Source organism: Adiantum capillus-veneris, chromosome 7 (genome assembly GCF_014529385.1).
Source record: "Adiantum capillus-veneris isolate H3 chromosome 7, ASM1452938v2, whole genome shotgun sequence".
In the NCBI taxonomy this organism is placed as follows: Eukaryota; Viridiplantae; Streptophyta; class Polypodiopsida; order Polypodiales; family Pteridaceae; genus Adiantum; species Adiantum capillus-veneris.
Genome location: NC_140937.1, coordinates 24,965,440 through 24,989,466, shown reverse-complemented (window position 1 = coordinate 24,989,466; position 24,027 = coordinate 24,965,440). Strand labels below are relative to the sequence as shown.

The window sequence follows — 24,027 nt, the reverse complement described above, 5'->3', positions numbered from 1 at the left end:
TGTTGTAGGCATCCATGATTCCCTGTACACGAAACAACCAAGGAATACCTAACAACACATCACATCCGTCCAGTGGCATGATGTAAAATTCTTCAGCATCTACATAGGACTGGATATGTAGACGCAACTTTCCAATGATGGGTGTCACAGCCTCTGTATGGCCAGGACATGCCAAACCTGCCTCTGCTGTATACCCCATCTCTTTAGGTCTGATTCCCAACTTTGAAGCCAATTCTCGGGAAATGAAGTTGGCTTTGGCACCTGGATCAAAGTAGATAAGCACTGTTTGATCCCTGACCTTTCCCCATGCTCTGCAAAGCTTACTTGCATCTGAATTTGGCTTGTCGCCCACCATATCTGGCACTAGACCAGCCATGGGCTTCTTTCCTTTCTTGTCTTCCTTGTCATCAGAATCAGCTGGCCTTTTCTTTGTAGGACAATTGTAAGCAATGTGGCCAGGCTGCTCACATATAAAGCATTTGTTCTCTGTCCTCAGGACCTTCTTTTGCTCTTCTGACTTGCGAGGAAAACGTCTTTTCCATTTCTTTGCTGGTCCTTTTTCTGATTCAGCCATAGCTTTGTCTTTCCTTGCGTTGGCTGACTCCTGAGTCCCTTTAGGAGCCTCATTGGGAACGTGCTTCTTGGCTGAATTTTTCTTGCCTGATCCTGCCTTGACGCCAGTGTTAAATTCACAATCTTCTCCCTTGAGCAAACCATTGCCAGTGTTTGCTACCTCGATGAGCTGCGTCAAAGTAGTGACTTTTGTCTTCGTGCAGTATTTTCTCAATCCTTTGGGTAGGCCACAACAGTATTTTTCAATCTGTTCTGTCAATGGCACAAACCTATAGGAAGTTATTGGAAGTAGAGCTTTCCAAAACTTCCGATTGTAATCATCCAGATTTCTGCAAGTGGCAGCATTTAGCTGGTGCCATTCTGTCATGACATCTGCTTCAAAGTCATCAGATAACCATGTTGCTGCAAAAATCTGCTTGAAGTAAATCCATGTGGACGGAGCTTGCCCTTGAAGCAATAAAGTTGTCCACCATTGTCCCGCATTCCCTGTCAAGAAAGTGGCTGCCTTGCGGACCTTTGAAGCCTCTGTAAAGTTTCCCCCTGCATAGGCCTTGTCAAACTGCTGGAGGAATGAGAGAGCCTTCTTCCTGTCATCAAACCCTGTAAAGGTCGTGAATGACACACCTTTGCCACCTTCTTTCCCCCTGCATAGGCCTTGTCAAACTGCTGGAGGAATGAGAGAGCCTTCTTCCTGTCATCAAACCCTGTAAAGGTCGTGAATGACACACCTTTGCCACCTTCTTTGTACGGAGTTGGCCTCTCCAGCGGCGTTAAATTGTCATATGGAAGTGACTGAAACATGGGAACACTATTAGGGTTCATCTGTGTTCCTTGGCCGCTATTAACTTGACCTGGAAATGCCATATTTGGCTGCTGATTTGTAATTCCAGCCATACCAAAATTTGCCTGGGGCATCCCAAATTGGCCCTGAGTGCTCTGAAACCCTGGTTGCATACCCATGACACTGTACATGGGGTTAGGCATCATCGTTTGAGCACCCCCAAACACTGTTCCTGGCTTATAAAACTGATTTCCAGGTGCATGACCAGCCATGCTCTGGAATACCGATCCACCTCCAAAATAGCCAGGGTGCACTGAAGGTGGTGGGAAGACCTGTTGCATAGCCTGTAAGTTGCTTCCCTGCCCATTAGAACCAGCTATAGGCTGCTGAAAGGTGGCGGGTTGAACTGGTACAGCCTGAAAGACTGGAATCTCAGCCACCTGTTCTTGCACCTTAGGCATAGGTTGTGGAGACTGCATGTTCTCCGTCAAGTGTACAGGTGTTTCCATTGACTGTGCAGTATGAATCACCTGTGCTCGAGCCTTAACAGGCTTTTGAATATGATCCAGTGACCCAACTTGCTGAGACGGAAGAGGAGGTTGCAGAAAGGCTAAAAACTTTGGATTCTGCATTACTTGTGTGAACATAGCCACAGCAGTAGCCAACTAGGTCCTGAATATATCGTCATCAGTCTGTGGTGGTCTTGAGGACTCACCCACTTCATGTGTCTGTTGACCCTGTGAAGAGGAAACCTCTTCAGTCACATCATCTAGTCTGTCAGCCATAATTGCAATTCCCTGTGTCTGGTCTATGATCCCCTGTGTCCTCAAGACCAAAACTGACCAAGGCTCACTTCTATGGGAAAAAGTGATTTAATCCCGTCGATGGAACCATGAAACCGGCCTGTTCAATCCAAAAAGGGCGGTAGACTTTACTTCAAACCTTGATTTAGCTTTCACCCATTATTAGTCCTCTATTTTACCTGTACTTTCAAGACACAACAAAGGGGAGAGGGATACAGGCTGCTAGATTGCACCTGTATGAGTAGACGGACACCAGATTGGCCCCTAACTTAGGCGCCCCTTATGGTATTTCTTTACTGTTCAAAAGAGGGAATAAACGCTGTGGTTCCCTACAAGCTGCCCCGCACAAACTCGGCTGAATTTCCACTGTTCCAGCCCGATTTCGGCAGCATAACTGTACTAGAACCCTTCACGGTCAGTATTCCCACGCATTGGCCGACTTTCCCGATGCATACGGGCACTTTGCAAAACCTGGCGAGAATCTGCAGCACGCTGAATTCTCTGTTTTCAGCCCTGAAAATGCGCCAGATCACCTGTACAGCGGTCCCCTTGCGTCCCCGAACCTCCTGGGAGTATTAGGGTCCGTTTAGGGCCAAAACCCTAAACCTGCAAAAATACACAGCAGGCTGTAATTCACTGTTTCGGGCTCCGTTTCGCGTGACGGTCGCATCCTTAGCAAGTCCTCGAGCTCCCGCACCTGTAGGGCTACTTGCCCTTTGAATCGGACGAGATTTCTGGCGTGAAACCTCTCCGAATTCACCTGTACCTGCGGGGGGATTAGCCGCTAGCTAATCCAGTACCTGTGCAAGAGGCTCTTGCCTCGGCAATCGCGCATGAACCCACACAACTGTACATTGGTCAAATGAAGAGCCCACCAGAGGGGCATAACATACTGCCAAAGGGGAGAGAGAGGGCAGTGCGTAGCGTGCAGGGCATCACTCCTGGCACCGCACTGTACATAAGAGGGAAAGCAAGCACTCCATAGCTCTTAACCTGTGACAAAAACTGAAAATGAGGCTCTCCCCCTCCTAAATTCAGCGCCACTTCTTGTTGCATGAGGCAAGTGCACCAGAAGGTGCCACTTGGCACATTTATAAGCATTTTCCCGTTTCGGGGTTGCCGTCTAAAAATATCCCAACCGGTTGCCCAGTTGAATTCACGGCAGAGTAAGAAAATGTTCCCCTTGTCATTCCGGAGGTAATGACGCCAACACATTTTCAAGTCCCAAAATAGCAGTTCCCTAAATTTTAGGAGATGCTGCCATTGTATCTTTCTAGGTCATCCGACCCTCTTTGTACACTGCGGCCACATCCAAAACTGAAATGTAGCCTCTGTAGCAAAGGATTCCACTTTGGCTAGTCAATGACCCCACTTGGCTAACCATAGTCCTTGTCCAACCTTAGTGCTCTCTTGCCCTCAGGCCTGGACTCTCTCTGGACAGTTCCACACTAGCTATGCAATGCAGGGCAGTTAGATTTCCCGAGGGGTGTTTCCAAAAAGTGAAAGTAAATAGATAATAAGAAAGAAATCAACAAAAAGGATAGATAGTAGTCACACGCTGGTGACACTATGACTGATGCTAGGCCATGGGAGAAGCATGTCCACGTGGCGCAAGTGATTCTAGTTGGAAGCACTACCTCTTAGGTGCCGATTTTGTTGTCCAGACATATCATAAGACCTTGCGATGCTTCTTGACACAATCAAAGTTACCCGAAAAGCATATGTGATGGGCAAACATTCTTTCTATGTTCCACTTCCAGATTATGTATGTGGAAGGCAAGAAGAATGTTGTGACTGATGCGTTATCAAGAAAGCCACAAATTTTAGCTGTGTCAATTTCTTATCATCATGAGCTTGATGACATGAAGGAACAATATGCTACAAATGAAGACTTCGCAAGGATTTTTTAATAGTTGCAAGATGGACGACGTATTGGGCACTACCTCCTCAAGGATGATTTTATGATGATGCATGGTAGAGTATGTGTCACTAGGCCATTGCGACATAAGGTCATGGTAGAAAGTCATGTCCCACAGTATACAGGGCATCGTGGTATTGATGCGACAATTAAAGCGGTAGAGATATTCTTTTATTGGCCTACTTTGAGGAGAGATGTGGTGTTAGGTGCAGCGGAATGAATGCTGTATTTTCTCAGAATTAGTGATCTTTATTGCTCAAGGTTCCTTTTAGTTCTTAGGGAAAGAGAGAGCTTTCCGTTCTTATGGAGAGTACTGTGGTCACGAACAAAGTGAGTGGATATTGTGCGTGCAAGTGAATGAGACCGAGAGAAGGAGAGAGAAGAGATACGACACGGAGAGGTTGTAAAACCCTCCTCCGAAGGCCCACTCTCGTCGGCGAGAGTGGTCTACTTGATTGCACAAATGCGTACATTGCAAATGCAGTGGACTGATGCAATGGGACTATGCCGATGAGACGACGACGGTGATGATGACGGCGACTTGGGCTGAAATGTGGGATCTTCTTGATGCTGAATTTCTTGGACTGTTTCAAGGCTGAAAATGACTGTTTTCTTGCATGTTTTAAGGGCTGATTTTGAAGGCTTTGTCGGGGATCTTGCTGAAGACACAAAACGCTGATCTGCTGTATTTTCTTGGCTGCATTTTTAGGGCTGAAAGCACCTGCTGAAAACGCTGCAAACTGCTGAGGTTTTGCTGTTTTCCTAGCGTTAGTGTTGCTGGAAACAAACGCTGGGACTGGCTGTTGTCTTGCTGAATTTCCCTTGTCAAAACGCTGGCTACATGCTGATGATGCTAGCAACCAAAACGCTAATGCTTGGGCTGCTGCAGAGGGGTAAAAACGCCAAGGGTGGGAACTTGTAGACGATGCCTCTGTGAAGAAAACGCCAGGTATGGGAGATGGACGGCGATGGATCTTGATGCTGAGGGGGTACTGTTGAGAAGTTGCCTGTTGAGCGGGAAGCTCCTGCTGCCTCTTCTGCCAGAAAGTGTGAACTTTGGTTTGCTTATATATTAACTTAGCAAAACTGCCCTACCTACTTTTGTTGGAAAGTCACTTAAAAATAATAAAAAATCCCAATAAATAGGAAAATAGGCTAAATGCACTGGAAAATTCCCCTAACTGATGCGAATGGATTATGATGGGAATTCAGATGATCATATTGTGTGCAACCGGAGGATATGCATCTATGCTAAGTGACTGGGCATCCACGGTCTACGAATAGACTCACAAAAGTGCCAGATCACTGCTAATCTAAACTGACTGAACCCTGCTGTGGTGTAGCTCGTCTACGGACACATATGGTTGGGATGTGACACGTGACATCCCCTCCTTTTCAAAGTGAGGTACTGGTACCGAACTGTATGGCGTCGAGCGAGATCGCCAACAGCATCCGGAATCCTGGAAGGGACTCTTCGCCGGCCCACTCTGCTGTGTGGGTCGAGCGATACTTGAACTTCATAAAGGTCTGCAATGCTTGCTTCTTTGGGCCGCGCCGAAAGCGACACAAAGTCTTCTGAATCTCCTTTCTTGCTTCAACTTCGTCTAGGGTTCTGCTTCTTTCGTCTTCAAGAATCTCCATGGTTGAAAATTCCTGAAACCATGTTGCTAATTGAACTATTCTTTTTCTTTTAATGATTAATTTCTTTTTAGGATATTTTATTGTGTACACTAAGAACTGTTAAAAGATTGTAGCTATAAGAAGTGCCATCAAGAATGGACAACTCTGATGTGTCACTTGATGGGTGACGGTAAACATCGCGAAGGAGTTTCCGTAAGTTCGGTGGAAAGGGCCGGGTTACGAGTGCCCTTGATGCGTCACATGATGGGTGACGGGTGCATCAGTAAGGGGGTATTCCGTAGGCTAAGGAGGAAATCCGAATTGAGTAAGAAAATATGCGTAAGAACGCAAGCACAAGAACAAAGATGGGTTCAATGAAGGTTTTTACGAAAAGCAGGAACATTCGCGGGAGGGCAGATGCTTTCCTGCGAGGAGTCTGTGTCTGCATTGCATCTGTGCCGCATTCTGCACCCGGGGACGCCTGGAATGTGTTCGTGTAGCATTATTTTCACTAACTGATGTGGGAAATAAACTCATGGTGACAAATCTCCCTTTGAGCCTCGCGTTCGAAAGCAAGTCGATTTTCCTCTTGTTTTGCGGCAAGAACAATGCGCTCACGCTCTTGAGCAAGGCGATTTTCATCGCGCTCGCGGTCCTTGGCTTCTTGTGCTTCTGCTTTGCTTGCGAGTTGTGCCAATGCAACTCGATTCGTTTCTTGTTGTTGTGTCATCATGTCCAACATCGACTTGACCATCATCTCCATAGGAGTGAGTCCAACTCGTGGTGTAGATGGCGAAGGAGGAGGGTCGAAAAAGTCTCCTGGTGGGGAAAAATCTTCGCCGCCTCTCTCATGCTCATCACCTGTATGCGAAGTATCCATTCCGCTTCGGGTGACGACCATGCACTATAATCTTGGGTTCTGAAGTTCGCGAGGAACTTGGGTTCTTGAGGGTCTTGAGGTTCTTGAGGTCCTTGATTTGTGAGAATCTAGGGTTCTTGAGGTTTTCTTTCGCTTGCAAACCGCGTTGAAGAAGGATCTTCTCTTCACCCGAGTTCTACTCCTTTCTGCGGGTGCACCCCTTGGCGGCCTTGCGCTCACACCCTTGGGTTCGTGCGATCGCAACAAGCAAAAAAAATTCTTGTGGTTCTTGTGGTTCTTCCCAGAACACTTCCAAAGCTGTGATACCAATGTTAGGGGCAACGGAATGAATGTTGTATTTTCTCAGAATTAGTGATCTTTATTGCTCAAGGTTCCTTTTAGTTCTTAGGGAAAGAAAGAGCTTTCTGTTCTTATGGAGAGTGCTGTGGTCACGAACAAAGTGAGTGGATATTGTGCGTGCAAGTGAATGAGACTGAGAGAAGGAGAGAGAAGAGATACGACACCGAGAGGTTGTAAAACCCTCCTCCGAAGGCCCACTCTCGTCGGCGAGAGTGGTCTACTTGATTGCACGAATGCGTACAATGCAAGTGCAGTGGACTGATGCAATGGGACTATGCCGATGACAATGATGGTGATGACGACGGCGACTTGGGCTGAAATCTGGATCTTCTTGATGCTGAATTTCTTGGACTGTTTCAAGGCTGAAAATGACTGTTTTCTTGCATGTTTTAAGGGCTGATTTTGAAGGCTTTGTCGGGGATCTTGTTGAAGACACAAAACGCTGATCTGCTGTATTTTCTTGGCTGCGTTTTTAGGGCTGAAAGCACCTGCTGAAAACGCTGCAAACTGCTGAGGTTTTGCTGTTTTCCTAGCGTTAGTGTTGCTGGAAACAAACGCTGGGACTGGCTGTTGTCTTGCTGAATTTCCCTTGTCAAAACGCTGGCTACATGCTGATGATGCTAGCGACCAAAACGCTAATGCTTGGGCTGCTGCAGAGGGGTAAAAACGCCAAGGGTGGGAACTTGTAGACAATGCTTCTGTGAAGAAAACGCCAGGTATGGGAGATGGACGGCGATGGATCTTGATGCTGAGGGGGTACTGCTGAGAAGTTGCCTGTTGAGCGGGAAGCTCCTGTTGCCTCTTCTGCCAAAAAGTGTGAACTTTGGTTTGCTTATATATTAACTTAGCAAAATTGCCCTACCTACTTTTGTTGGAAAGTCACTTAAAAATAATAAGTGAAAATCCCAATAAATAGGAAAATAGGCTAAATGCACTGGAAAATTCCCCTAACTGATGCGAATGGATTATGATGGGAATACCGATGATCATGCTGTGTGCAACCGGAGGATATGCATCTATGCTAAGTGATTGGGCATGCACGGTCTACGAATAGACTCACAAAAGTGCCAGATCACTGCTAATCTAATCTGATTGAACCCTGTTGTGGTGTAGCTTGTCCATGGACACATAGGGTTGGGATGTGTCACATGACATGTGGATGCCTTTGTGCGAGCATGCGTGATTTGCCAAAAGCTCAAGTTTGACAGGCAAAAGGCACGAGGGTTATTGCAGCCACTGTTGATTCGGGATAAGCCATGGGAAAGCATTACTATGGATTTTATCTTTGATCTTCCAAGAACGCTGACAAGGAATGATGGTATATGGACCATTATCTGCAGGTTTAGCAAATAGGCCCATTTCATTCCTGTCAGGAAGAAGATAAAATCTGATCAGATGGCACGATTGTTCATCTACAATGTGTTTTAGGTACCATGGTATGCCATAGTTGATTGTTAGTGATCGTGATCCTCGCATGACGAGTTTGTTTTGGAGGGGATTGTTTGAGAAAATGGGCATTACACTTAAGTTCTTGTCTTCGTTTCATACACAAACTGATGGACAGTGAGAAGAAGCTAATTCTACTGTCTTGGATTTGCTGAAATGTTATGTGTCAGATAATAAGGGCAAGTAGGAACAATATTTGCTTATGCTTGAGTATGCGTACAACAATACGGTGCATTCGTCAACAGGCAAGGCGCCTTTTGAGATTGTTGAGGGTTTCAAAAAGGTTCCTCCCATTTTGCATACAAAGGACAAATTTTCGAAGCAGACCGTTATGTTGAGAATATGGATAAATGCATCGTTCCTCAAGTGTTAAAGGTATTATGCTCACTTCTATCATAGATGAAAATGAAAAAGTATTAAGGTCTCATTAAGTCATTTGTGTCTATGTGTTATGACCTTTCTTGCAGGTACAACAATGATAAAAGGGTGCAGCGATGATAAAAGGGTGCTAACAACACAAGATCATCAATGGCATGTATATATGGCATGCAATCGAGGACGTTTGCGATTTCAAGAGGGGGGTATGTCACGAGGATATGTTAACCACTAACCTTAGTTGTTGGTTTCTTTCCCTTGATTTTTATTTAATTTTTAGGACCCTTTATTTGAAGTCTCAAATGGCCGGACACTTGGGGGCTTCTCATGCAGTTTCCTAGTCTAGCTAGAAGAGGGGGCGTCCATTTTTGAGAGAGGAGCTTAAATTTACTCATTAAGTGACTACAGAGTGTGGGTGAGTAGTGGGTGCAGGTTTCACAGCTTTAATGGAAAGCTTGCCTTCTCCCTTGGATTAGCTAGTTGCTAATCCCCTGCAGGTACAAGTGAATTGTCATGTGCACATCTGACCCTATGTGTACGTGGACAAGCTACTTCATGACATGGGTTCAGTTCAGTTCAGTCAGCCTAGCTTAGGAAGCGTTCTTGCATTTTTGTGAGTGATCGTAGACCATGCATGTCCAGGCACTGAGAGTAGATGCATATCCTCTGGTTGCACACAACATGACCATCAGATTTCCATCAGAACCCATGAGGAGCATTTTTACAGTGCATAGACCTATTTGCCCTATTTTTGACATTTTTCACTTATTATTTTTAAGTGACTTTTGTTTGGAACTGGGTAGGGAAAATTACCTAAGCATGTATATAAAGAAACCTAGCGCTAGCATTCTCTAGCAGAAGAGGCAGCAGGAACGTCTGTTCATCAGACACCTTCTCAGCAAGATCCTCCCCCATCAGCAGACCTAGCTTTTTGAGCCTAGTGTTTTCAGCCATCCCCAAGCTTGGCGTTTTTGCACAGCAGATCAGCCCTGGCAGCAGCAAGACAACAAAAATCCTAGCGTTTTTGCAACAGAAGACAGATTCAGCCCTAGTGTTTTTGGATCATGCAGCAACCCTAGCGTTTTGCAGATTCACTGCGACGGAACCCCAAGAAGCATCAGCGTTTTCAGTTTCAACATCAAGACTCCGCAGTAGAACCCCCAAACCTCACAGATCTCACCTTCCCGCAGCAGTTCCTCGCCGCACGGTCAGATCCAACGTAGTTTGCAGTTGCAGCCCGGAAAAGGCAGATTTCAGCATCTGCGTCGTCGCATCGTCATCGACATAGAGTCAGAATTCAGTAGATAAAGATTTGTAGATTTCAGCCCTTAGCATTTTCGGACTTCAGCCCGTCTCGTCGTCGTCCTCATCGTCGTCGACATCGTTGGCAAGTTCAAAGCATTGTAGAGATTTGTGCAATCAATAGTAGACCGCTCTCGCCATAGAGAGTGGGGCCTTCGGAGGAGGGTTTTGACAACATTCTGGTGTCGTATTCTTCTCTCTCTATCTCTCAGTCTTAGCACCTTCATTCACAGTGTTCACCACTTTGTCTTTGTCCATTGCACTCTCTCACTAAAGGAACGGAAGGGTCTCCCTTCCGTAAGTAAAAGGAACCTTGAGCACAGTTCGGAGCACTCATCTTGAGCAAAGTTCAACATTCACTTCTGTTGCACCTTACATGAATTTAGAGAGATTTCACGTGGGAAATCTCGTGCGATTCAAGGGGCAAGTAGCCCTAAAGGTGCGGGAGCTCGAGGGCTTGCTACGGATGCGATTGGCACGCGAATCGGAGCCCAAAACAGGAAATCACAACCTGTCGTGTAAATTTGCAGGTTTAGGGTTTCGGCTCTAATCGGTCCCTAATACCTCGAGGAGGTTTGGGGAAGCGAGGGGACCGCTATACATGTAATCTGGTGTATTTTCGGGGCAGAAAACAGAGAATTCAGCGTGCTGCAGATTCTTGCCAGGTTTGGGAAAGTGCCTGTATGTGCCGGGAAAGTCATCCATTGCATGGGAATTTTGTTTGTGAAGTTTCCTAGTGCAGTTATGCTACTGAAATCGGGCCAGAATAGGTCTTTTTCAGCCCGGATTATGCAGAACATCTTGTAGGAAATCGTAGGTTTTCTTCCCTTTTTGATAAGAATAAAGAAATACCGGAAGGGGCGCTAGTGTTTGGGACCAACATGTTGTCGATGTCTGCTTGGTAGCGCTCTAGCTTCCAAGCTGTGTGTGTTCGAAGTGTTAATTCTAGTTACAGGTTTTATTTGCAAGTTTTCGTGTGTCCTAAAGTTTAAAGTAAAGTTTCGAGTGAAAGCCAAAGTCTACCGCCCTACCGGCCGGTTTCATGGTCTTTGTAGTGTGACATCTTCCACTAGAGGGGAGATGTGATTGGAGTCTGTCTGATATAGAGCTGCCACTGAGATTTTGTCGAATCGCTATGTTTCTCTCACTACTTGAGAGATAAAGCTGAGGGGAGTCGGGGTCATATTGGAAAGGTGCCAAACTCTCCAGGTCAAGGCCGTGTGCTCCGAACCATGCTCTAATCTGTGTGTACCATGCTCTGTTGCGTGCAGCCTCTGATATCTGTATGGCTGACTCAAATGCTCGCTGTGTAAGTCGGTCGGGAGCATCCAGAGAGTCTGGAAGAGTGCCTCCACTACCATGGGGGCGGGGAGGTGCCAAGCTCTACCCTGATGATGTCTAGCGGCATTGTGTGCTTGCCTCGAAACAGGCAAGAAATCATATAGATGTGCGGTCTCTCAATCCGTGCCCACTGGTGAGTTTGTTAGTGGCGGCTTGTGCCATGGAGAAGAGCCCCTGTCTGAAACGGGCCCGTAGGGTGGTAGACTTTGGCTTTCACCCAAAATTCTTTACTTTACTTTTAGATTTTCACACAGAGAGAACCTTGCAAAGGTAACCCGCGACGGGAATTAACACTTAAAGCACACACACGGCTTGGAAGCTAGAATGCTCCAAGCAGACGCCGACAACTTGTAGGCCCCAAAATTGGCGGCCCTTTCGGTACTTCTTTATTCTTTAGGAGGGTAAATTACAAAGAAGAGTCCTCGGAATTCTTTACCTGTATCCAGCTAGATACCAGCTGTTTTGGCAAAAGTTTGGCAGCATAACATCCCCAAAACTTGCCCGAAACCAATTCCCTTGGTGGAACTCACTTCTACTGACATAAACCCTCTGTTTTCTGCCCAAAAACAGTAAATTCAGCACACTGTATTTTCTCGTTTTTGCCCTGTTTTCAGCCCCCTACAATCCTCTAACAGTGGGGCACTGCTCCCCATGGTTCTGGCATCCGTATGGCTGAAAAACAGTCCAAATTCAGTGCATAACCAGCGCTAAAAGCACACCTGTACGGTGAGATTATCACCCTCACCGGTGCCTGCTTCTGGAGCAGCAGTTAGCTACTCCTATTCCTGCTTAGAGAGCCTCTTGCCTGAACAAAAACGCATATGACCACACAATTGTACAGGAGTCAAAATGAAGAGCCCTCTTGAGGGGTATCACATTATTGCACGTAGGGGGAGAGAGAGAGCAGTGTAAGATGTGCAAGACATGACTTCTTGCACTACACTGTACATGAGAGGGAAAGCTTGCCGTCAATAGCTCTTAACCTGTACAGCTTGCAAATGAGGAGTCTCCCAGCTACAAATCGAACGCTAGCCCTTTTGCATGAGGAAAGTGCACCAAAAGGTGCCACTTGGCACATTTACAAGCAGTTTCCCGCTTATGTCACGTGACACATCCAACCTTATGTGTCTGTGGACAAGCTACACCATAGCAGGGTTCCCGTCAGTCAAGTCAGTTTAGATTAGCAGTGATCTGGCACTTTTGTGAGTCTATTCGTAGACCGTGCATGCCCAGTCACTTAGCATAGATGCATATCCTCCGGTTGCAAATAGCATGATCATCGGAATTTCCATCAGAATCCATTAGCATCAATAGGGGAATTTTCCAGTGCATTTAGCCTATTTTCCTATTTTTGGTTATTTTCACTTATTATTTTTAAGTGACTTTCCAACAAAAGTAGGTAGGGCAATTTTGTTAAGTTAATATATAAGCAAACCCAAGTTAGCAGTAATTGGCGGAAGAGGCAGCAGGAGCTTCCTGCTCAACAGGCAACTTCTCAGCAGTACCCCCCCCTCATGACCCCCTAGCGCCAACCTTCCCTCATCCTTGGCGTTTTCTACCACAGTAGATCCCCAGCATCAAGTTCCATCTCCATCCCCTTGGCGTCTCCCCATACAGCCCAGCATCGCCATCACACCTTCCATGTTGGCGTTTTTGACCCTGCAAGATCAGCGTTTTTTTTCAGCAATCACTAACGCTAGGAGAAGCCAGCAGAACCTCAGCATTTGTAGCGTTTTTCTCAGCTTGGATAACTCAGCTTTGCAGCGTTTTCAGTAGGTGCAAAACCAGCCCTAAACGCAACCAAAAAGGTACAAATCATTAGCGTTTTGTCATCAGCATGACCCCCCCGGAAACTCGATCATTTTCAGCCATGAAAACAGCAGGAAACCAATCACTTTCAGCCACCAAGACAGCCACGAAATTCAGCCAGTAGAAGATCTCAGATTTCAGCCATAAGTCGTTGTCATCACCGTCGTCGTCATCAGCATAGTCCCATTGCATCAGTCCATTGCATACGCATTGTACACCTTTGTGCAATCAAAGTAGACCACTCTCGCCGACGAGAGTGGGGCCTTCGGAGGAGGGTTTTACAACCTCTCGGGTGTCGTATGATGTATCTCTTCTCTCTCCTTCTCTCAATCTCATTCACTTGCACGCACAATATCCACTCACTTTGTTCGTGATCATAGCACTCTCCATAAGACGGAGGGCTCTCTCCTTCCCTCAGAACTAAAAGGAACCTTGAGCAATAAAGATCACTAATCTTGAGAAAATACAACATTCATTCCGTTGCACCTAACATTGGTATCAGAGCTTTGGAAGTGTTCTGCATTACTCAAGGAAAGAACCACAAGAACCACAAGAATTTTTTTTGCTTGTTGCGGTTGCACGATCCCAAGTTTACTTGGGTGTGGCGATTCCTAATCGTGTTTTGTTGAAGAGTGACAGGAATCCCAAGAAAGAAGAGCTTGTCTAGCCTCCCGCTGTGTCTCTTTTCACTCATTGAGAGCGGACCGTGCACTTAGCGGCCGGCCAATCGACTTGAGGTGGGAAAAAGCAACCTTGGTGTGAGCGCAAGGCCGCCAAGGGGTGCGCCCGCAGAAAGGAGTAGAACTCGGGTGAAGAGAAGATCCTTCTCCAACGCGATTTGCAAGCGAAAGAACACCTCAAGCACCTCAAGATCCTCAAGAACCCAAGATTCTCATGAATCAGACCTCAAGAACCTCCAGACCCTCAAGAACCCAAGTTCCTCGTGAACTTAAGAACCCAAGACCCACAAGAACCCACAAGAACCCACGACTTCAGAATGATCATCACTCGAAGCGGAATGGATACTTCGCTTGGAGGTGATGAGCATGAGAGAGGCAAAGAAGAATTTTCCCCACCAGGAGGTTTTTCCGACCCTTCCCCTTCCCCATCCACGACAAGGATTGCACTAACTCCTATGGAGGCTCTCGACAAGAGGATGATGGACAAGAAGTTAGAAGACAAAGCAAGAGATGCCGAACGAGAAGCAGAAAGAAAAGCCTATGAAGAAGACATGGCAGCCATAGAGTGCCAGTACCAAGAAAGAATGCCAGCCATAGTGCGTGAGAGCGAGCAAGCACGCTTGGAAGCCAAAGCAAGAGAAGATCGAGAGAACAAAGCAAGACAAGCAGAATTTGACCGCGAGAACAAAGCAATAAGGCAAGAGATGTTGCGACTCTTTTCTCGAATGCAAGCACAGATGCAACAGGATCGGGAAAAGGAGACTCTGATGATGATTTGAATGACAATGATAAGCATGATGATTTGGATGCCAATGATTTGCATAATGATTTGAATGACAATGACAATGACAAGCATGATGATTTACATGATCAGGATGTGATTTCTCACGAGCATGATGATTTGCATGATCAAGATGTGATTTCTCACAAGCATGATGAATTGCATGAAGATGATGTGATTGTTCACAAGGATGATGTGTTAGTTGATGCTTTTTCTAGCGAAGCTAACCTCGTTGCAGATTCGATCAATCATGAAGGATCGATCTTGGCTTTCGAGTCGAGGTCCAAAGAACCCCCACAATACGATTCGATGATTCAAGAAGAAGCGATCTTGGCTCTCGAGCCTTGGTCCAAAGAGCCCTCACAGGAAGTATTACGTGTTCGCATGATTGATACGCACGCATTGTTCGAGTGTTTCATTCGTGAAGGTTTCCTGTATTTTAGTCAGCATCGTTATGTGATCCCTTTTCCTAGGCATGACATAGTGTATGTTGAGCACGTTTCTCTCATGGATGAGCACGAATGTATGCGGATTGTTCATGAAAAGCTGAAAGGTATGTATGTAAGGAAGTCACATTCCATGTCTCTTCCTTGGCATGACACAATACCCGAAAGAGCACATGATAGTATGAGCACCAAGCATGGGCATTTCCATTGTGATTTGCCACAGTTGATTGATTTCGATCAAACAAAAAAGATTCGACCTCATTGTTTGCATGTGTTTGATAAACGGGTTGTCACTCCGTCTATTTGTTCATCTACATTGTATGCACAGTCTTTAGAGAAGACAAGATTTTTTTCCTTCACTTTACATGGAATGGGTATGTTCATGGTTTTGTGTTGGAGATGGTTTCAAGAATTTTCAGCCATGGAGATTCTTGAAGACGAAAGAAGCAGATCTCTAGACGAAGTTGATGCAAGAAAGGAGATTCAAACGACTTTGTGTCGCTTTCGGCGCGGCCCAAAGAAGCAAGCGTTGCAGACCTTTATGAAGTTCAAGTACCGCTCGACCCACATAGCAGAGTGGTCCGGCGAAGAGTCCCTTCCAGGATTCCCGATGCTGTTGGCGATCTCCCTCGACGCCATACAGTTCGGTACCAGTACTTCACTTTGAAAAGGAGGGGATGTCACGTGACACATCCAACCCTATGTGTCCGTGGACAAGCTACACCATAGTAGGGTTCCCGTCAGTCAAGTCAGTTTAGATTAGCAGTGATCTGGCACTTTTGTGAGTCTATTCGTAGACCGTGCATGCCCAGTAACTTAGCATAGATGCATATCCTCTGGTTGCACACTGCATGATCATCGGAATTTCCATTAGAATCCATTAGCATCAGTTAAGGGAATTTTCCAGTGCATTTAGCCTATTTTCCTATTTTTGGTTATTTTCGCTTATTATTTTTAAGTGACTTTCCAACAAAAGTAGGTAGGGCAATTTTGCGAAGTTAATATATAAGCAAACCCAAGTTAGCAGTTATTGGCAGAAGAGGCAGTAGGAGCTTCCCGCTCAACAGGCAACTTCTAGCAGTACCCCCCCCTCATGACTCCCTAGCGCCAACCTTCCCTCATCCTTGGCGTTTTCTACCACAGTAGATCCCCAGCATCAAGTTCCATCTCCATCCCCTTGGCGTCTCCCCTTACAGCCCAGCATCGCCATCACACCTTCCATGCTGGCGTTTTTGACCTTGCAAGATCAGCGTTTTTTTTCAGCAATCACTAACGCTAGGAGAAGCCAGCAGAACCTCAGCATTTGTAGCATTTTTCTCACCTTGGATAACTCAGCTTTGCAGCGTTTTCAGTAGGTGCAAAACCAGCCCTAAACGCAGTCAAAAAGGTACAGATCATTAGGGTTTTGTCATCAGCATGACCCCCCGGCAACTCGATCATTTTCAGCCATGAAAACAGCAGGAAACATGTCACTTTCAGCCACCAAGACAGCCACGAAATTCAGCCAATAGAAGATCTCAGATTTCAGCCATAAGTCGTCGTCATCACCGTCGTCGTCATCAGCATAGTCCCATTGCATCAGTCCATTGCATATGCATTGTACACCTTTGTGCAATCAAAGTAGACCACTCTCGCCGACTAGAGTGGGGCCTTCGGAGGAGGGTTTTACAACCTCTTGGGTGTCGTATCTCTTCTCTCTCCTTCTCTCAGTCTCATTCACTTGCACGCACAATATCCACTCACTTTGTTCGTGATCATAGCACTCTCCATAAGACGGAAGGCTCTCTCCTTCCCTAAGAACTAAAAGGAACCTTGAGCAATAAAGATCACTAATCTTGAGAAAATACAACATTCATTCCGCTGCACCTAACAGCTTAAAAATCTCCCGACTGGTTGCCCAATTGACTTTGCTACAGAGTTCTAAAATGTTCCCCTTGTCATTTCGGAGGTAATGATGCGAACAGATTTTATGTCTAAAATAGCAGTTTCCTAAATTTTAGGGGATGCTTCCGTTGAACTCCCACTGTCATCTGACCATCTATCCCCATTGGGACTGCATCCAAAAATGCAATGTAGCCAGTTGTCTGGTACTTTCCTTTGGTGACCCCACCTTGGCATTGTGCCTTTATTGAGTTCACTTCTATTATCCACCAACTTTGCTAAGTGCGATGGGGGGATCTACATCAGGCTACATGATCTTGAACTGAGCCTAGACATCCTTTTACTATACGAGTTCCAGTGCCGACCAACTTCCCGTGTGCGGATGAAACTACCGTTCACATTGTCTCAAAAATAAAACAAAAATCATTGGAAAGAAACCAACAACTAAGGTTAGCAGTTGCCACGTCCTCGTGACATGGTTAACAGTTGCCACGTCCTCGTGACTCTGTCTGCTAGTGAATGTGACTCCTAGGTAGATGTAGGAGGTGACCACCTCTATTGGTCCTCTTGCTGCCGTAAATGTGGTTGCCCATCGGATTGCTCTGGAGGTGTGGAAGATCATGATCTTGGTTTTCCCAAGATTCATTGTGAGTCCCCTGTCTGTATAAAACTCATCTAAAGCTCTTAGATGGCTTTGTAGGCCCTCTGGTGACTCTGAAGTCAGTACAATGTCGTCAGCATATAGCATAATGTGGACTGTGGTACCTGCTAGGTCTGCTCCTGCCCCTCCCGCTAGTAGGATGTAGAGTCCGAAGAGAGTTGGGGAGACGGGGCATCCTTGTTGAATACCAATGGTGTTGGCAATAGACTTTGACATACCGCTTGGACAACGAACTCTCCCAGTTACTCTCTCATAGAGAGCATAGATGGCCCACATCATCTCTAAAGGTATCCCCAAACTCAGAAGTCGTCGAAAGAGCTCTCCTGTGGGACTATGTCAAACGCTTTGCGGAAATCCACAAAGCAGTAGTAAAGGCTCTTCTTCCGCACCTTTGCCCCTTCAATGAGGCAGCGCAGAACGAAGATGTGGTCGATAGTGGAGAAGGTTCGCTTGAACCCTGCCTTGCCAGGAGCCTGCAGGCCCTCAGCCTCCCTGTAAGAACCAAGCTCCGCCTCAAGAATTGCCCCATATAGTTTGGCCATTTTATGGCTAATCATGATAGTCCTGTAATGCCCTGGGTCCAAGGTGTCTCCAGACTTGTGGATCGGCACAATCGTGTGCCTGGTCCACTCCTCTGGGAGGCCCTCTCCTATAGCCCGGTTGAATGCATGTGTGATCAACGGGGCTATCGTGGTGGCTGCATAAATGAGGTGCTCACTCTGTAGACCTGTATACTCTGATGATCGGCTATGCTGTAGTCGGTGGATGGCCTTCTTGACCATCTTTGCTGTGAAGGAGGAGTTCGTGGGTCAAGGCTAGAGAGAGAGAGAGGTGCAGCGGAAGTGAATGTTGAACTTTGCTGAAGATGAGTGCTCCGAACTGTGCTCAAGGGTTCCTTTTACTTACGGAAGGGAGAGCCTTCCGTTCCTTTAGTGACAGAGTGCAATGGACACAAACAAAGTGGATAAACACTGTGAATGAAGGTACTGAGACTGAGAGATAGAGAGAGAAGAATACGACACCAGAATGTTGTCAAAACCTCCTCCGAAGGCCCCACTCTCTATGACGAGAGCGGTCTACTATTGATTGCACAAATCTCTACAATGTTGGACTTGCTGACGATGTCGACCACGATGAGGACGACGACGAGACGGGCTGAAATCTGAAAATGCTAATGGCTGAAATCTGCAAATCTTTATTTGCTGAATCGTGACTATGTCAATGACGACGATGCAACGACGACGGGCTGAAAATGCAGATGCTGAAATGTGCGTTTTCCGGGCTGAATCTGCAAACTTCGATAGATCTGACCGTGCTGCGAGGATCTGTTGCGGGAAGGTGAGATCTGCGAGGTTTGGGACTTCTTCTTCTGGGTTGTCTAGGTGCTGAAAACTGAAAACGCTGGTGCTCTTCTTGGATCTACCGCGGTGAATTTGCAAAACGCTGATTTATGAGGCTGATGCAAAAATGCTAGGGCTGATTTGGGCTCTGTTGCAAAAACGGTATGGATCTACTACGTCTGCTAATGCGGGGCTGATCTGCAATACAAAACGCCAGGGGCTGATGTAGGTGAAAAATGCTAGCAGTATTTGATGCAGAAAACGCTAGGGTTCATCTGTTGCAAAAACGCTAGGTGTCTTGCTGAGAAGGTGCCTGTTGGACAAGTGTTTCTGTTGCCTCTTCTACCAGAAAGTGCTAACGCTAGGTTTCTTATGTACTGGACTTGCTAAATTGCCCTACCTAGTTCCCAACAAAAGTCACTTAAAAATAATAAGCGAAAAATGTCAAAAATAGGGAAAATAGGTCTATGCACTGTAAAAATGCTCCTGATGGGTTCTGATGGAAATCTGATGGTCATGCTGTGTGCAACCAAAGGATATGCATCTACTCTAAGTGTCTGGACATGCACGGTCTGCGAACAGACTCACAAAAGTGCCAGATCACTTCCCAAGCTAACTGAACTGAATTGAACTGAACCCTTGCCATGAAGTAGCTTGTCCACACACAGAGAGAGAGAGAGAGAGAGAGAGAGAGAGAGAGAGAGAGAGATTGGTGCTCTCTCCGAGTTGCAGTGAAATCTTCTTAGTTGGCATGCACAACACAATGGCAAATAGCTTGTCACATATTGGTTTAACCCTATTCTGAAGGTGGTTTGGGTATCTTAGAGTCGGAGGTTCAGAGCAGAGGTTCTTCTTGTCGCTAGGCAGGGATATATTTCCCTGGAATGTATCTTGGAAATAAATTTTTTGGGCTCAGCATTTCTTGATTGCATGTCTCAGGATGATGGCTATTGGCAGTTGTCTACAAATGAATTTTTAGAGATGCATGGTGGATGCTGCGTCTCTTCATTCATTTTCTGTGTGCACTGTGTTTTGTCTTCCTCACATCAAGGATTTACTCACCGGCAACCAGGCTCGGGAACGAGATTGATCAATCGCCTTTGATATGGACCCCCAGGGTGCAAGATGAACAGGGCCATCAGCATGGAGAGTGAACTCGTCTGATTAGGCATGGTGGGGTTCTAGACTAGCCTCTGCCGTGCGTCTATGGAGCATTTTGATAGTTTGACACGGCAGCACCTGTGCATTGCTAAGCCCATTGAGACAAGTGGGGTCCAGGAACTCATGGAGAGCTTAAGGACACATTCTCGATGTTGGGGGCCGGGCTCATTTTATGGGCTCTTACCTTCCTGAGCTGGCGCTTTTTGGTAGCTTGGTCTTTTCATTGGTGTATGATTTCATGCTATCTTTTGACATCGATGACTATCCATGTCTTGGATTCATCTTAAAGAGGTTGGTTGGACCATGCACAGTGGTCGCTGGGAATATGGGAAGGCTGGCCTCTGTATTAGCTTACTCAGCTCTTTTTTGAATACTGAACCAAGGTTTGCAGACTGATCTTGCTTAGTAACCAGTAAAAGCCCCCTTACACGAAGAGTGATCAATGCTCTGCTTAGACAATCTTGAGCCAGAGCACTTGCCAGGTTTGTTACATCCCCTGAATCAGGATGGGTGCCTCAGCTATTTTGGGCCAAGTGTGAACCTGGCCCTTTAGTTGAGGCGGTTAAGGAATCCTGTAATTAGGACCCTAGGCTCATTAGTGAGCTACCTTGTGTGAACACCACACTTGGACTCTCGGCCTTTGGCGGCTGTACTTGCACACCCGTATCACTTTGGGCTTGGTGGTATGGGACACCAAGCCTTGTGGTAGAGGCTAGCCTGCTGGCTGGGGTGAGCCCGTATTAGCTCTATGGTTGGGAGGTCAGCGGGATGTCGCTCTCTACGTTTGTCTTTGTGTATGGCTTGTGTCATGTCATGTGTGTAGGAAGGATCTATCTAGGGAATAACATTGATTGCTTTCAGAGCTTCTTCTTGCTTGTGCATTCGACATGGTAATGTGCAAAAAACAGCTAGAGCTCATGGGATCGCGATGGTCGAGTCCGACAGCCTGCGACAGGTCATATCCTTTTTGCACGGTAGGTATGGTACGTTACTAGCAAGAGAAGGGGACACATGCAAGTCGGTGGTGGGAGTTCATGGTAAGCTTTTGTTTCATTTTGTTTTATGTATGGACCGGAAGTTGATGCTAGTAGTTGTCACATGGTTGCTTGGTGTCTTTGGTCTCCCCGTTACCATGAATGGCATGATGGTTTTCTTGGGGACTGCCACTTCGAGGACATGGCGAGATGGTGAGAGTGCATTTGAATTTTATTGGGAATGTATTTAACTTGCCTTCTCAGTATGTACATAAAAGAGAGATTAGCGTTAATTGAGTTCAATTATTATGCTAGGTGTTTGGTTGGCTGATTTTGAGCCCGGAAGACCCGAGTCATGACGAGCTCGGCAAGGTAGAGATGGCCTACAAAGCAATCCATCCCTCTTTCTAGCTCTACTTTTGCCTGGTTATTTAAGCGGCAAGGTAGAGATGGCCTACAAAGCAATCCATCTCTCTTTCTAGCTCTACTTTTGCCTATTTATGTAAGCGGCTTACTCCACCTCAACGTCATGGCATCACATGGTGCTTCTCCACATGAGAATGGTGGGGCTAGCATGCATGAACCAATGGAGGAAACACCATTGTCTCCTCGTGACTCATCTCCTATTTCACATGCATGTTGCGTTCTTCTCTTGTGATCAAGAATCCATCGTCTCTTTGAACTTGTCCCCGCCCCTCGCAAAGTTTGAAGTGGTCGCCATTGGCTCATATTTGGCAAAATGGACATCCCACATAGGCTTATGCGTGGTGAGCTGTAATGTGCACTCAATCGACAACTTTGACACATTTTCAATTAATTTATGGTGGTGTTTTTTGCGCCAATGGACATGATTGATTGTTGTTGAAATCATCTCATCAAGAGTTGCAGAAGCTTAAGGCTAAGAGGATCATGAGAAAGGCCACTACAAATACTTAGATCTTGCTAATGTTGTGCAGGATATAAAATTGGTGTTCAATGCAATCTGTCTTCTATGGACTTATGATGCATGCACAACAAAGACTATAAATTCAGGTGTAAGGTATGTTGCTAGTACAACCATAAAGTTCATTACGTCTCATCATGATATGTTCTCTTGAGGCTGTTTCTAATGGGGATATGTCATGTGTGCCAAATGTGCCTCCTATCCAATCAAGGAACATGGTAAAATTGTGCTTACTTTGGCAACAGGTAGCTCTTTCACACTTGTGGATGCACCATGTATCTAAAAGAATCTTTTATCTTTATCTATGCTCACCACATTTATTCTTGTGGTGAAATTTGAGGATGGCAGAAGAATTCTTCATGATCTACATTTGATTCAAAGGCTGTTCAAAATGCAAAATTGTGGCACACATTCTAATCATCTAAAATTTGCAATTTTCTACACTTGTAGAAACTTTGATATGGTTGTTTTGCAACATTCTAAGTTTCTAAAGGGTAATCCTGTGTGGGCTACTTGAAAATTGCAACTTGTCCACAGTGACGCTTGTGTGAATACTCCACATTTTGGGAACAACTTGTACTTTTTGCTTCTCATTGACAAGCCATGGGTTTATCCACTCCAGGAACTTTATGTGCTTAAAGAAATTTTGTTTATGGTGGAAAATGTATATGAAAGTATAGTGGGCACCCATCTAAAAACTTTAATGCATTTTTGGCAAGCCATGGGATAAAACAAAAATGTACAATGCCATATACCCCTTAGCAAAATGGTATTGCTAAGAGGAAAAATGGTTCACTTATGAATTTGGCATGATGTATGATTGAAAACCAAGTTTTCCCTATACATTTTTGGCTAGAGATAGTCACCTACATTGTACATGTACTCAATAGAAGTTCTAGACTAAAGCTCCACAATATACCACCTTGTATGAATCTTGGCATGGCACAAAACCTTATGTTGCTCATTTGTGTGCCTTTGATTGTTTGGCTCATGCTTTAGTCCCTTAGCAATAACAGGGTAAAATTGGGTGTTAATGCTTTGAAATGTGTTTTTGGCTGGTTACAATTGAAAGTCCAGGACTACAAGTTGTAGCATCCACATTCAAACCATACCTTGATTGGACAAGATGTAGTTTTTGTGGATGATGATGTTGACCCGTGCTTTCTTGTTTCAAAGAGATAGGTGGTCACTATGAAAACATGTATGTTACATTGTTGCCTCTTTTTAAAGGTGGTAGTTAGTCACATGCAAGGCATTATGAGGCATGAATTTAGCCCTATGAAAGTTTCTAATGATTTCACAAATCAATGTATTATTGATGCAAATGTATGTTATGATTGAAAATGAATAGGATAAAAATATGTCAAGAGTGGCTAGTACAAACCGTATTCGACTTGAATGCACTCGTCTCTAGTCATACTATTGTTTAGGTTCTCACCATGTTTCTTATGCTTGAGATTGCTTTGCATTGGTTATTTTGAGTTTACTTGATGAAAAGAAATGTATTTTATTTGCTAATGCACATAATTTTGATAATGATTGGCTACTATACAAATTGAATACAATACTATTATTGGTCTTTGTGTGATTTTCCTCTTGTAAAAAAGGTCATTAGTACAAAGTGGATTTAAAAGATGCAATCTATACCGAATGGCATCCTCTATCACAAAACTTGGGGAAAACGTTATGCTTACTTAAAAGAAAGGTTATTATACTTTTGCTCCATTTATCCTATGTCTATCATTCATAGATTTGTGCATGGCATCTCATAAATATGAATTCAAATGTTTTTTTTGCATGCTAAAGTGTAGATAATGTAGCCTCTTGGGATGTTAAAAAAGGGTAGGAAAAAAGAATGTGTAGGTTGACAGTGTCCCTTTATGGTTTAAATCTACACATGATTTTTAGAATAGTCCAAGTACAAGCACTTTGGATGTCAAGACTACGAATGGTGTACTTCCTATATTGCTTTC

The 24,027-nt window shown here is 45.3% G+C and overlaps 2 protein-coding genes across 3 annotated transcripts in view; one reads left to right on the top strand and one right to left on the bottom strand.

Annotated features, from left to right (window-relative positions):
* LOC147453574 (plastid division protein PDV2-like) overlaps positions 1 to 22,644 on the top strand; it is a 43,396-nt gene extending 20,752 nt beyond the window's left edge. The window contains exon 3 of one of the 2 annotated variants that reach the window (XR_015188551.1): positions 22,068 to 22,644. The gene's annotated coding sequence lies outside the window, so the exon portion shown is untranslated. Of the gene's footprint in view, positions 1 to 21,426; positions 21,949 to 22,067 lie in introns of those variants that run through there. The other variant, XR_015188552.1, reaches the window with a different exon arrangement.
* On the bottom strand, positions 17,936 to 18,418 carry LOC147453575 (uncharacterized). Its single transcript, XM_086516935.1, has one exon. The coding sequence runs from the start codon at positions 18,416 to 18,418 to the stop codon at positions 17,936 to 17,938; it is 483 nt and encodes a 160-aa protein (XP_086373061.1).
* Positions 22,645 to 24,027: the final 1,383 nt, after the last annotated feature.